Genomic DNA, 13,650 nt, shown 5'->3' on the forward strand with positions numbered 1-13,650 from the left:
GGGGGTCTGGCCTCTGAGCTTGCACACCTCTTACCCACCCATCCTGTAGAAGTCTAGAAGGCAGGACGCCTGGGTCTCTCACAGTGGGTGGGGGCAGGGGCCTTCCTCTGGGGACGTCACCCGTTAAACTTCCTCTCTCAGCCACACAGGAAGCTGAGCCGGCTCAGGGCCCAGCCCTGAGAAAGCACAGGCCCCCCCAGCACCCCTGAGGAAAGGGCCCCGCCGGGCCAGCCCTGCAGGGACCATGGGATCCACAGCTGAGTAAGAGCTGCCCCCTCTCCCATCTTCTGGACCAAGATTCCCAGACCGGGCCTGGGCTGGGGCCAAGGAGAACGAGGCTGGGGCAGGCCCGGGAGGGACCGCGAGCCACAGGAGCAGGTGGCTGGAATTAGGGCAGGACACTCAGCTGGCCTACAGTATGGACTCCGCTCTCAGGCACACTCAGGCCACTCTGGGACCTTCCAATCTCACTCTCTCTCTCTCTTTCTCTCTCTCTCTCTCCCCTGCTCTCCGCCGGCTCTGTATGACTAAGTTTGTAACTCTTGAGCCTGTGCCTTTTGATGTATCTCAGTGATGGGGAACCTGGCTTCCGGGGTCAGCGGGGGGGAGGGGCGGGCTCTGTGTGTCCATGTGCAGGAATGATTGACTGTGTGGGACTTGTGTCAGCGCGAGGATGAAGCTCAGTGTGGGGGGTCCCAATCTCAGGGACAATGCGTGTGCACTCACTCCCCGCTCTCTTCCTCTGTCTCTCTCCCTGATCCCAAGTCCCGACATGCTCTGCAAGGTGGATAGAGGGTTGGGGGCCAGGGGAGGAAGGCAGAGATTGCAGGGTTCCCAGAAGGACCAGGGCACGCTGCCCTCTTTCCTCTGATAAAAAATCTGAGGGCCCCTTGAAGCCCCAGGGCCCCATGAAGTCACGTACACAGAGACACTTGGGCAGGGCCTCACACATATACCCAGGGACCCTCAGGCCCACCCAAGAAAACGGGGATGTTATTCACCCTCACACTGGCTCAGCCACACATATGCAAAGTCCTACCTGACACATGCTCTGGACAGTCTCATCCTTTCAGGCAGACACAGAATAGAATTGCAGACACACACACACATACACACACACAGGTGCAGACACACACACACACAATCACACACAGGTGCAGACACACACACAGAAGCAAATCCCTGGACACACTGAACCCTTTCCTGTCCTGCAGAAGGGGTCTCCCTGCACTGTTTGACTGGTTCTTCGAAGCGGCCTACCCTCCCTCCCTGCAAGAGGGTGAGTCAGGGGCATCATTGGGGATGGGGGTCGAGATGGAGGGTGGGCCCGGGATCCTGAACTTAAGAGCCTGCTCTCTGTGCAGATCCCCCCATCCTGCGGCAGTTCCCCCCAGACTTCAGGGACCAGGTATGCAGGCTGGCTCTTTGCTCCCCAGGGGCCAGGGCCTGTCCCCCTGGGGGAGGGGACCCTATGTCTCAGACCACTGGGAGCTTAGGGGTGGAGCCCAACCTGAGTGGCCAAGCAGTGTGTGCTTCTCTCCACCCCCAGGAGGCTATGCTGATGGTGCCTAAATTCTGCTTCCCTTTTGATGTGGAAAGGTATGGAAGGAAGCAGACACCCAAGGACCCAGGGACCCAGACCTCTCATGGACCCCCAGGATTCAAACACCCAGAGACTCAGACAACAGAGACCATATACCCAGGGCCCCTGAGATTCAGAGACCCAGGGACTCAGAAACCCGGGGACCCTGACAAATAGTGACCTATACACAAAGGGACTCATTTACCCAGGGTCTCAGGGACCCAGGGCCTCAGAGAACTGGAGACGCTGACAACTAGGGACCTATACACCCAGGGCCCCAGACTGGTGGACGCAGTAATAGGAGCATTGTCAGGGGCATGAAGGGGAGGGGGGGTTCATGGGGGTGAGATGCCCAGGTCTCTCTGAGAGCTTTTCCTGCCCCCAGGGAGCCCCCCTGCACCGCCGTACAGCATTTCACCTTTGCCCTCACGGATCTGATCGGCACCCGCAGATTTGGTTTCTGCCGCCTCCGGGCTGGTGCCCACAGCTGTCTCTGCATCCTCAGGTGTGGGATATGGGGGTCTGGGCCGGGGGAAGGGCCTCTGCCTACAGGCACTGCATGAAAACTGTGTCCACTCTCCGCAGCCACCTGCCTTGGTTTGAAGTGTTCTACAAACTGCTGAACACAGTGGGGGACCTCCTGGCCCAGGATCAAGTGAGACCAGCTCTCCCTGTCATTCCTGCAGGAGTCCTAGTCCCACTCCCACCACGGCCCCAGCCTGGCTCTGAATTCCCAGGCCTGACCGGGCCCCTTTGGCTCCAGACCACCCAGCCTGAGTCAAGACCCTCAGAGTCCCCAACCCGCATTCTGGCTCAGGCATCCCACCCTTACCCAGGTCTCAGAGGTCGACGAACTTCTTCTACATCTGCTGCAGCAGCCCCTTCCCGGGACCCAGGACTCAGTGGGGCTGGAGCTGGTGAGTACCCCCTCCCCGCTGGGCGTCGGACCTCAGGTGGCTGGAGAGGCAGCACCCCGGCCCTGAGGACCACACACCACATCTCCCCCAGGGCAGGGGAGTGATGATCTCCAGTGCGCAAGGCATCCCGCCCCCTGGCCCCGGGAAGAGCATGCCGGTGAGCAGAGCTGGAGACCCTGGAAGGTTGGGCACCCACGTGAGGTTAACCGCTTGACTTATCAGTCCCCCTACTAATCCCCCGCCAGCTTTCCTGCTTCGTGGCCCCCGACTCCGGCCGCCTGCCATCCATTCCTGAGAACGTGAGTGGAGACCTGAGAGGGCACTCTGGGAGGGGGGAAGAGGTCCGGAAACCCGGAGAGGGCTCTCAGATCCTGTGGCCCCTCGCGTCCAGCATTCTTCTCTGGTCTTCAGAGGAACCTAACGGAGCTGGTGGTGGCGGTGACCGACGACAACATAGTGGGGCTATTCGCTGCGCTCCTGGCAGAGCGAAGGGTCCTGCTCACCTCCAGAAAGCTGAGCACCGTGAGGCGGGACCGCCGGGCCGGGGAGGGGCCGAGGCCTGGCTTGGCCCCTGGGGGCGGGACAATCGGGGAGGATTCCTCGCTCTAACCCCACTGGGCGAGACCCGAGGGCAATGTCCTGGCTCAGCCCCTTTGAAGGTCAGGGTTGAGTTGAATCCTGGCTCCACCTCTATGGGGGAAATCAGAGCGGGCTGCACTGTACCCCCTCCCCCGGCTTCAGGAGCGCTGAGTCCAGGCTCCACCCACTGTGGGCCAGAACAAGACTGGCTCCGCCCCTCTGGAGGGTGAGATCAGAGAGGGCTAAATTCTAGCTCCGCCCCTAGGGGAGAAGGACGGGGTAGGGGTGGAGCTAGCATTCAGCCTCTACCCCTAGGGGCGGGACTTCGGGGGTGGGGGGGACCGAATTCTAGCTCCGCCTCTCTAGGGGTGGGGTCAGCGGGCTGAGTCTCTGTCCTATCCCTAAGGAGAGAGATTCCGGAGGGTTGAATATTAGCTTCCACCCCTAGAGAGAGATACTAGCACGTGCTGAGTCCTGGCACCACCAGTTCCAAGCGCTGTAATTTGCGGAATTCTTGGCCTTCACAAGAAAGGGGTTTGAGTTTTCACCTCTTACCCAGTAGCGGGTGGGGAAGGGAGGTGGAGGGAGACAGGAGACTGGGGACACGGGATATGAAGCCGGGAGAGCCACCGTCCAGAGAGGGTCCTTGAAGCTGGGGGTCCAGGCCCTGACTCCACGGTCCCCGACCCGTCCCCAGCTGACGTCATGCGTCCACGCGTCCTGCGCTCTCCTGTACCCCATGCGCTGGGAGCACGTGCTGATCCCCACGCTACCGCCGCATCTGCTGGACTACTGCTGGTGAGGGGCAGGGGCTGGAGATGGGCAGGGCTTGGAGAAGAGGCCTAGGGTCCTGGGGACCCGGGGGCGGCGCCTGCATGACCGGCCCCCTCGGTCTTCCGCAGCGCGCCCATGCCCTACCTCATCGGAGTGCACGCCAGTCTCTCCGAGGTAAGTGGGAACGGACCTGGATGGCAGGGTTGGGTGGAGTGCCCCCCTGCACCCCCAGGTATCCTCCCCTGTCGGGGATCCTCGGGCTCTGAGCGACCATCGCCACTCCAACTCCCTAACACAGAGAGTGCGGGAGAAAGCCCTGGAGGACGTCGTGATGATGAACGTGGACTCCAATACCTTGGAGACGCCCTTCGACGACGTGCAGGCACTGCCCCCAGATGTGGTCAGTGACACCCCCTTCCACCCTCCTGCCGCATCCGGGAGACGAGGCTCCGCACCCGCCTGCTCAGCGCTGCCCCCTTGTCCTCCAGGTGTCTCTGCTGAGGCTGCGGCTAAGGAAGGTCGCGCTGACCCCCGGGGAAGGGGTGTCCCGTCTCTTCCTCAAAGCCCAGGCCCTGCTCTTCGGGGGGTACCGCGATGCGCTAGTCTGCGGCCCGGTGAGCTTCGGGGACGCAGAGGGAGAGACCCCGTGGGTCCCTAAAGGATTCAGAATAATAATACCTAGCGTTTATGGAGTGCTTACTCTGTGCCTCCGTTTGCTCATCTGTAAAATGGGATCCCAACAGTACCCACCCAAAAGGGTCACGTGAGTCTGTAAATGGACATAAGCAAAATGCTCGGTTAGTGCCTGGCACATCACAGTTGATATATGATAGGTTTTACCGCTGCGATTATTATTTCACTTAATGCTCACAGCAGTATTATGAGACGGATACTCTTATGGTCCCATTCTACATATGAGGAAACCAAGGCTTGGAATCCCCACAGCGAGTAAGTGTCAAAGCCAGGTCTCTGATCTGCTGACTTTCAACCCTGACATCCCCTCCTCCCCAGTTTTTCACAACTATTCTATAAAAAACATGGTCAGGGAGTTCTATTATTTGAGAATCTGACGTTGCTTTCGACTCTGCCCTGAACACAGCCAGAAGCTGTCCATTTCTCCCCCTCCTCTGTCTCCACCACGGCCTGGTCCCCATCGTTGTTTGCCTGGATCAGCGCGCTCACCCGTCACCATGAGTCCCCTCTTGCGGACTCCCACCCTCCACGCTCCGCAATCTGACCTCCCTGCAGCCGCCAGAGGTCACCTGGGAGCATCTGAGTCAGGCCCCGTATCCCTCTGCCAACCGCCTTCCCGGGGCTCCCACCTCCCTCGGGGTAAAAGCCCAAGTCCTCCCTGCAGCCCACGAGGCCCTGCACATCAGGGACACAGAGGCACTCCATCAATGTTTGCTACACAGATGTAAGGTAGAATATGGAAAGCAGAATAAGGGATCCTGGAGAGCCGCGGGGAGCTTAGAATCCAAGTCCTTCTTCCAGGGCCAGCCTGTAACCTTCAGTGAAGAAGCCTTCCTGGCCCAGAAACCCGGGGCGCCGCTGCAGGCCTTCCACCGGCGGGCTGTGCACCTGCAGCTGTTCAAACAGGTGCGCCAGAGTCCGGAGGGCGGGGCTGGGGCCGGAGGGGCGAGGCTAGGGGCGCAGAGTCCCGGATCCCGGAGGCCGAAGGCGGGGCTGGAGGGGTGGACGCCTGGGCCCAATGGGCGGGGCGAGAGTTGGCCCGGCCGGACCCCCCACTCCAGGGTCACCGGGGTGGGAGAGACAGGACTGAACTCTTGGGTCCCTAAAAGTGGGAGCCCCTGACCTGAGTTCCCAGGGATAAGATCTACCTCTAGGCCTCTGAGGAGGTTGGGATGGAACGAAATTATTGAGTCCCTAAGGTGGGAACCTCCTGGGTCGAGGGTGGAGGGAGAGGAGGCTGGACTCTTGGATTCTAGGGACGTAGCGGGGGAGGTGGAACCAGACTCCTGAGTTCTTGGAAGAACGTGGGATGAACTTCAGGGTCCTTCAGTGCGGGCTGGCTTCCAGGGTCCCTGGAGGTGGGGTCGACCTCCTCCAAGGTCACTGAGAGGAGGGGGGCCTGTCTGGAGTGGCAGAGTCCTACTCCTCCGACCCTGTGAGGAGCGGGGTCTGGTCCCTGAAGACAGATCCTGACTTGGGGTGGGGACGGGTGGGGAGACGGTGGACCTCTGGCTTCCTGAGGTGGGCTCCAGACTCCTGGGACCTAAGGTTGGGCTTCTGGAGGGGCTGGGGATGGCTTCTACGTCTTGAGGGCGAGTGGATCCCCAGCCCTCGCATTCAGATGTTTGGGGCAGCCTGATTCTCTGACCCTTTGCCCTGCCCCCAGTTCATCGAAGGCCGACTGGAGAAGCTGAACAAGGGAGAAGGCTTCTCAGACCTCTTTGAGCAGGAGATCACCTGTAGCGGGGCTTCCTCAGGTGAGCTCTGCACCTGGCCCCGGAGCGCCGCCCCTCTCCACCTGTGGCCCAGTCTGAGCCTGCCCACCCTGGCAATGCTCTCTCCTCTCTCCAGGGACCCTTCGCTCCTACCAGCTCTGGGCAGACAACCTAAAGGTAGTAACACCAAACACTTTAGTGTTTATTGTGGGATTAAATCAAACCTACAACCATCCCCACTATGCTCATTTATAGATAGAGGTGAAGAAATCAAGACTCAGAGAGGGAGAGGGGATCCTCCAGTAATACACAGCCCGGGTGGGCAGGTGGGGTCTGGGATAACCCCACGTGCCCAAGCCTCTCTTCCTTGGCTTTCTCTCCCCAGAAAGGTGGTGGTGCCCTCCTGCATTCCGTCAAGGCCAAGACCCAACCAGCCGTCAGAAACATGTACCGCTCGGTGAGGCTGGGCTAGACAGGCCACTTACCAGGGTGACAAAGGCAGAGGACGGTTTAACCCCACGTTTAGAGTACACACAATTTATCAGAACTAAACCAGCAGTTAAACCATTTACCATGTTTCCTACTTTTATTTTCCATTGACTGTTCCTTCACTTTTGTCACATCAGGTCTTTCCTATTTAAAAATGACAACCAAGGTTCTTTGGCAAACATCTTTTGTCCTTCTGAGACACCACAATCCCAGCTTCTGCCCTTGTGGTTTTTCTCCCAAGCCCCAAATTTTCCTGGGACCAACTTCCACAGCTCGCAATTGTCTGCTGGATTTTATTCTTTGCTCAGCTTTTGAACACTGACTCATTTTTACGATGTTCTGGTTTTGCCATTCCCTGTTTCATCTGGGGGTTATCTCCTCCAGTAATATTCCTTCTGTGTTAGTCAAAGGGGCAAGTTGGTATTGACTTCTTAGGGGGTACCGGGGGAACCTGAATATATATTGAGACACACATGAGCAGATGGCAAGACAAAAGTGTCCTCAGGGATGGAGGGCCGAGTTCTCAAATGTCCAGGGTCAAATCGCTCTGGATTCTGTCTCTTTCGGCTCCTCCGTAGGCGAAGAGTGGCTTGAAGGGTGTGCAGAGCCTTCTGATGTACAAGGTAAAGCCAGTAGCCAATGCCTCGGGGCAGCGGGGGGAGGGGCTCCAGGCTCACCCACCCTCTTCCTAGGATGGGGACTCTGGCCTGCAGAGGGGGGGGTCCCTGAGGGCCCCTTCCCTCACCAGCCGCTCAGATTGCCTGCAGCAGCGCTTGCCTATCACCCAGCACTTTGGACAGGTAAGAGCCCCGCCCCCGTGCCCACGCACGTACCTGGACTTATCACCAAGTCCTTCTCCCATCCCGTCTCCAGCCAGACATCTGGCTACCCCCAAAATGGGGTGCCCACTCCCCCTTCACAGAACCCCCTGATTCTGTAGCTCCTGAGGCCCCAGCCCCCAAATCTGTCCTTTGTAGAACCGGCCCCTTCGCCCCAGCAGGAGACTCCAGCGGGAAGAGAGACCTTCTGAGTCCCTGGGGGAGGGGTAAGACTCCAAGGCAGAGGGAGGGAGCAATGTTGGAAGTTGGGGGCTGGGACTCCTGGGGAAGTGGGCCCCAAAACTCCAGACCCTTCAGAGCAGCTGGTCTGGGGCAGATATCTGAGGCTGCCCATCCTCACCCAGGACACCCTCTCTGAGCCCTGAGGATGCCCAGGAACCGTTGGCAGAGGAAGCTCTGGATGGCAGCTTCCTTGGGTCCGGAGAAGAACTGGATTTGCTGAGTGAGATTCTGGATAGTCTGAGCATGAGAGCCGCCCGGAACAGCAGCCTGCGGCCAAGCCAGAGTTTGGATTGCTGCCACAGAGGGGACCTGGACAGCTGCCTCAGCCTGGTGAGAGCCCGCCCAGCCCTTCCCCATTTGCTCATCCAACCTGCCAGCCCCTCCTTCATTTAAAGGCCAGCAACGTGCCCATCTCCCCATCCCCACCCAGCCTGACATACCAGGAAGATCAAGATGGCAAGCAGATGATGAGAAACCACCAGGGCCCCAGCCCCTGTCCCTTTCTGTCGGCCTGCCGCCTCTGCACAGTCCCCAGCCTTCAGAGGCCACGAGCTCCTCGAAACACCCTACTTCCCAGCTGCCGTCAGAGGCCAGCCCAGAAATCATTTCTCCGTCCCAGTCTTCGACAGCTTCCGCAGACCCAAGCAGCAAAGGGGACCCCAGCTCCTCTCTCACAGAGCCCCAGCCTCTACGCCTCTCCCCTCCCCACGAGGCAACCGAGGATCCCACAGCCCAGGAGAGTCCCTGCTCCCAGCTCTCCACAGAACCCAGCCCTCGAGAAAGCCCCCGACTTCTGACCCCCACAAAGCCCAACTCGGATATTACCTGGACATCCCAAGTCCTTGATTCTTTCTCGGATCCCGGTTCCCCAGAGAACCCCAAAGCCCAGCCTTCGGAGGTCCTGCTCCCAGAGCACACGCACCTCCAGCCCCACGAGGAGCTGGGAGCACCCAGGTCCCCTGATCCTCCTGCTAGGAATTTGGGGGGGCTCCAGGCCAGGAGCCGGCCCAGGGTTGCTGAGCTTAAAAAGTGTTTTGAAGATTAATCATCAGGGGTCTGGAGGAGACTCTGGCCCCTCAATAAAGCTGCAAGGGCCCAAAGCTTGTTTTTCCTGGTGGGTTTACCTGGGAGCCCTGTTTCTGCTCAGACACCCACCCCACTCCCCACCTTCCCTCCCGAGGCAGCCTCCGGCTGGCTCTTAGGTGCAGCTAAAAGCCTTTCCCTTCCAGGAAGCCCCCCCCAGCCCTTAGGACCCTCGAGACCTTACAATTCATCTCTCAACAGCCTATGTGTCTCCTCCATCTAGGCTAACTCCTGCCCCCACCAGCTCACAGAAAGGTTTATTACATGGCTCTACCCATTGTATAGATACATATAAAGTAAGCAGCCTCAGTCTCCCTTGCCTTCAAGGGCAGAGCCTTCGAAGCACCTTCTTCCCTTCTATTCTTAAGTGCTGGGTGTGTTTCATTGCCCAGACAGGGCTCTGCCTACCCCCAAGGTCACACAGCCAGGAAGGGTGATGGGTAGAGGAAGGGGACCTAGATGGGCAGGCAGCCCCGCACCGTCTCCTTGGAGTCCTGGGGAGCCTGGGCCTCGGCTGCATGGGAGAACTGAAAGGAAAGGAGAGGGGGCGGTGTCGGGCCTGTGTGGCAGGCAGACAGATGGCTGATGGTGCAGCAAGCGGGGAGGCAGGTCCGCAGCCCCGGCACCCCAACTGCAGGCAGAGTCAAGCAGAGGCGGCATGCTTCGCAGAGCCCGCCCAACAGGTGCCCCGTGGCCCCCCCCAAGTCCTCCGGAGCCATCAGAGGCTGGTGTGTCGGTGGCAGCTGCTGTGTGCAGCTGAGCGCCGGGCAGTCCTGGGCCGTGGAGGCAGCTGTGGCCAGCTCCAGCATTCAGATGAGCCGCTCCTCAGGCGGCAGCTTGAGGTTGGGAGGCAGTGGAGCTCGGGCACCCACCTGCTCCTCGCTGCTGGGCCGGTAGGTGCCTTCCGTCTGCCGCTTCTCCCGAAGCTTCCGCACCAGAAGTACCAGGCCCACGGCCAGAAGCAGGGCGGCCAGGAGGGAGAAGACCACGATGATGGCAATGGTGGCCTCCTGCGACTGTTGGCGGGGGGTGGGGGGTGGGGGTGGGGGTACAGGTGTGACCCACCTGAACTTGGGCATCCCGTCCACCCCCGCCTGAGAATTATCTGGGAATGCTAATCCCCTCCCCCCACCCCGCACCTGCCACTTTTGGTGACTGGCTTCCTCCACTCAGGGTTCCTGATCCCCATCATATCACATCTGGGGTTCCCAGGCTCCCCCACCTGCCATGTCTGGGGTCCTTCTCCCAAGCGCCTGCAGCATCTAGGCTCCTAGATCCCTCCTCCCCCTGCCTGAGCGGCATAGGGGGCTCCTGGACCCCCTACACTTGCCAAGCATGGTATTCTTTTCTTTTTCTTTTTTTTGTCTTAGTTCCCCAACCAGGGATCCAACGTGTGCCCCCTACATTGGAAGCGCGGAGTCTTAACCACTGGACCGCCAGGGAAGTCCCGCCAGGCATGGTGTTCTTGCCCATCCCCTTCCTGGGGTTCTCAGTCTCCCCATTTGCCATATTGATATTCTGGTCTCTCCCACTTAGGGTTCTCCAATGCCTCCCCCACTGTCCAGCCTGCCGCCTCTGGGAATCTAGGCCCTCCCATCTGCTACACGGGGGACTCCCGAATAAAAGCCCTGCCGCTCTTCTCCCACATATACCCCAACTCACCAGGGCCCCATTGGAGCCAGGGCTGGGGCCAGAGGGTGTAATCGTGCTGTTCCCACTTACAGTGGGGTCCAGTGCTGCAGGGCGGTGGTAGAGAAGATAAATGAATCCCCATCTATTCCTTCCCATCTGGAAGCATCTGCATCTTCCTGGGTCATGTCCCCTCATTAGAACTCTGCCCTTTTGAGTCTTGCATTCTGTGAGTGGCCTCCACCCAGGGGCTGGCCCCGCTGATTTTGCTCCACGGGGAACCCCTTACCCAGGGGAGCCCAGAGCTGAGTAATCAGCCAACAGTGGTCTGCAGTTTGCGCAGAGTTGGGGGCTATTATAATGCATGGTGTGGGGAAGCCCAACCCTCCCCGCAACCCCAGCCTCACCTCTCCGGCCCTCCCTCTGCCCTTAAGGATCCGGGCGGATCCTGCATTTCCCTGGAGCGTCTGACTCACACCTCCCCCCAGGCTCCCGAAACTGGAATAGAGGGCTGAAAGGCTGAGTCCCCACCTCTGGTCAGCCTGCTCCACCTGGGCTTGGAGCCCCAGGCAGGCCTCCTCCTGGCTTCCATTTCCCCCAAACTGCTCAACCCTGCTGAGACTCCGGCCCGCAGGCCTCTTCTCCCGGCAGCTCACAATTCCGCCCAACTCAGGAATTCTCCTAGACCAACTCCAACCGTCCAAGGAAGGACACAGAAATTCTACGCCCCCAGCCCTACCCCAGACTCTAGACTCCTGCTCCCAAGGCATCGCATGCCCGTTCCTGGGTTCTTGCCCTCTTAGCGTCCCAGGCACCCAGCGCTTCTAAGCCCCGACCCCCAGTGCCCCCGACCGGTACCTACTTTGCCCCCAGACCCGGCCCCAGCGGGTCGGCAGCAGCGGCAGGCCGAGCGCCAAGAGCAGCCCCAGGCCGGGGCTCGCCATGGGCCGGGTGACGGGCTGGTGGCACCGGGGACGGGGCTTGTCGCGCGCGCCGCTCCTACCGCATCTCGAGCGGGGGGGCGGTACCTTCGACCCCGCACCTGGGGGCTGGAAAGGAGAAAGGCCGGAGCGTGGGGGAGGGGGCCAGACCCGAGCACAGGCCCCTGGGAGGGGCGACCCGCGCCGGCCACCCAGGAGTCCCGCCCCGCCCCCCGCCGCCAGAGGTCAGAGTTAAAGATTAACTCGGGGCGGCGCGTTCCTGGGCTGGGGAAAGGGGAAGGGAAGGGGGGAGGGGTGGCAGGCCCAGCCGCGTGACCTGCCTCCCTACCTGGCCCGGGCGTCTTCGACCCGCTCAGGGTCCCGATTCCGGTCCCTCGCTCGAACCCTCGATCCGTCGGTAAGTGGCTCGGTCGGACTCTTCCAGCTCCGCCGGCTCACGTGACCCGGAAAGTTTAGTCACTCACCTTGGAGGTGAGCGCACTTCCGGCTTGTGCACCTGAGCCTAGATGAAAGGGCGGGGCCAAGCGGGGGCGGTTCCGCGCCGCGGACGCACCTGTAACGGTAACCCAACCCCATAATCGGGAGTAGTGAAAAGGAGCGGAAGCGCGCAGGTGTAAAAGGGGCCTCTCACCTGCACTGCAGGTACATCTGTAGAATCGTCCAGGTGTGAAGACACACGGGGCACCGAGTCACCGATGTGTGAGGCACTCCTGTCTGGGGTAGACCCGGATGGGGAGCCTCTAAGGAAGAAACACTGGTGTGGGACACACCTGCATGGGAACAAACGTGTAAAGAAATCTGCAAGGATGTGTAAGAACACCCATGGGAGACATCTGCTTTGAATCACATCTCTTTGGAGTATAGCTGAATGGAAGCCTACCTGTGTGGAAAACAGCTGTATAGAACACACCTGCATGGTTACAAACACCTGGCTGAGGCACTTTGGCGTGGGGTACATCTGTTTGGGGAATGCATCTGCATGGCTCACCTATGAAATGAACAAGACTTGCAGAAGGAATTCCTGTGTGTAAAGGTATTGGAAACACCTGTACGAGACATACCTGCATTTAAGTACACCTGTAGGGGACCCAGTTATATGGAAAGAGCCCCGTATGGGTGAATGATTAAATGGAACTCACGTATGGCGGGGGAGGCCCTATAACGCATTCCTGGGTGGAGGAACACCTGTTGAGAAACATACCTGTGAGGTGAAGGAAACAGCTGCATAGAATAGAGCTCACACGAGAGGAAGACCTGAGCGCGCCTGCACGGGGCACACTCACATTGAAGCACATCGTGGGGGGCGGGGCTCATGTGTATTGAGGTCCACCTGTCAAGGATGCATCTGTGAGAAAACATTTGTTTGGGGCATCTCCGTGGGAAAATATCTGTACGGCACCTGCAAGGGCGACCTGTGAATGAAAACGTCTGTGAGGGGACCCTCTACAAGAGGCTCGTTTGAGCACACCTGTCTGGGCAGAAGCTGAGTGGGAACCATGTGTGCCTTCACGATCGTCCTTTGGATAAAGGACGATGATAATAAGACGACCCCCTCCTGGGGACTCTAGAGAGAAGAGTGATGGTTAAGGGAAAATTAATCCCTTCTAGGGCATAGAGCGATGTTGGGTAAGAATCCCAGGTCTAGTTAAATCTCTGCTTTGCCCCTTCCTGGGCATGTGGACTGCGGTGAGCGGCTTAACCTCCTGTTTCGTCATCTGTGAAGTGGGAAGGCCAGTCCCACTTACCTTATAGGGTTTTAGCGAGGACGACGCGAGGGGTGAGTGAAAGGTCAAGGCTTGTGCAAAGCAATGAATCAACGTTAGCTATTATTATTATTCGCTGTCAAAAGATCTGGGCCCCCCTCCCCCTAATGGCGAATCGAGAAACTGCGCCCGAAACTAGTGGGAGGGGCATTTGGCAGGTGCAGTGAGCGCGACAGGCTGGGGCCCCGCTTCCAGCTACGCGGTCCTTATCCGCAGCCGCTCCTGGGACTCTGAGATCCCCCCCTAGGCCGGTCCGGAGAAAGCAGTCTGCTCGGCGTCTGGATCCGGCAGAGGCCCCTTTAAGACTGCGAGGCGAGCCGGGGGCCGCGGGGCCCAAGGCAGTGTGGGGTCAGTGGGGAGGCCCCGCCTAGGTGGGTGAGCAAGGCGGGACAGCAGGGCACAGCTCCTGCGGCTCTGGCCAATA

At 59.6% G+C, this 13,650-nt stretch overlaps 2 protein-coding genes across 3 annotated transcripts; one reads left to right on the forward strand and one right to left on the reverse strand.

Moving 5' to 3' along the window:
• Positions 1–212: 212 nt before the first annotated feature.
• Positions 213–8,951, forward strand: DENND1C (DENN domain containing 1C). The gene is made up of 23 exons (XM_081233662.1): positions 213–261; positions 1,215–1,279; positions 1,365–1,408; positions 1,550–1,599; positions 1,968–2,087; positions 2,168–2,237; positions 2,419–2,499; positions 2,591–2,656; positions 2,745–2,798; positions 2,911–3,021; positions 3,776–3,876; positions 3,981–4,026; positions 4,151–4,252; positions 4,341–4,466; positions 5,347–5,451; positions 6,212–6,302; positions 6,397–6,437; positions 6,646–6,717; positions 7,328–7,372; positions 7,442–7,549; positions 7,727–7,794; positions 7,933–8,140; positions 8,241–8,951. The coding sequence occupies exons 1-23, from the start codon at positions 245–247 to the stop codon at positions 8,853–8,855; spliced, it is 2,406 nt and encodes an 801-aa protein (XP_081089788.1). The 5' UTR covers positions 213–244; the 3' UTR covers positions 8,856–8,951.
• A 97-nt stretch (positions 8,952–9,048) lies between these two features.
• CRB3 (crumbs cell polarity complex component 3) lies at positions 9,049–12,078 on the reverse strand. Of its 2 annotated transcripts, XM_081233664.1 has the most exons (5): positions 11,792–12,078; positions 11,385–11,571; positions 10,556–10,629; positions 9,766–9,909; positions 9,051–9,420 (listed from the first exon to the last, which is right to left on the reverse strand). In XM_081233664.1, the coding sequence occupies exons 2-5, from the start codon at positions 11,464–11,466 to the stop codon at positions 9,349–9,351; spliced, it is 372 nt and encodes a 123-aa protein (XP_081089790.1). In that variant the 5' UTR covers positions 11,467–11,571; positions 11,792–12,078; the 3' UTR covers positions 9,051–9,348. The 2 variants fall into 2 exon arrangements, with proteins under 2 accessions (XP_081089791.1, XP_081089790.1); XM_081233665.1 differs by lacking the exon at positions 11,792–12,078 and having other exon boundaries at positions 9,049–9,420; positions 11,385–11,748.
• Between the last annotated feature and the right edge of the window lie 1,572 nt (positions 12,079–13,650).

This window comes from Mesoplodon bidens (genome assembly GCF_964165515.1).
Source record: "Mesoplodon bidens genome assembly, chromosome: 4".
Taxonomy (NCBI): domain Eukaryota; kingdom Metazoa; phylum Chordata; class Mammalia; order Artiodactyla; family Ziphiidae; genus Mesoplodon; species Mesoplodon bidens.

Bases quoted from the DNA above. Each gene is read 5' to 3' on its own strand.
- DENND1C (XM_081233662.1), top strand. The intron at 2,238-2,418 runs GTGAGACCAGCT...ACCCTTACCCAG, and splicing joins ACCTCCTGGCCCAGGATCAA to GTCTCAGAGGTCGACGAACT. The intron at 6,303-6,396 runs GTGAGCTCTGCA...TCCTCTCTCCAG, and splicing joins CTGTAGCGGGGCTTCCTCAG to GGACCCTTCGCTCCTACCAG.
- CRB3 (XM_081233665.1), bottom strand. From the start codon at position 11,466: ATGGCGAGCCCCGGCCTGGGGCTGCTCTTGGCGCTCGGCCTGCCGCTG. The intron at 9,910-10,555 runs GTGAGTTGGGGT...CCCCGCCAACAG, and splicing joins CTGGCTCCAATGGGGCCCTG to TCGCAGGAGGCCACCATTGC. The intron at 9,421-9,765 runs GTGGGTGCCCGA...CTTTCCTTTCAG, and splicing joins GGCCCAGCAGCGAGGAGCAG to TTCTCCCATGCAGCCGAGGC.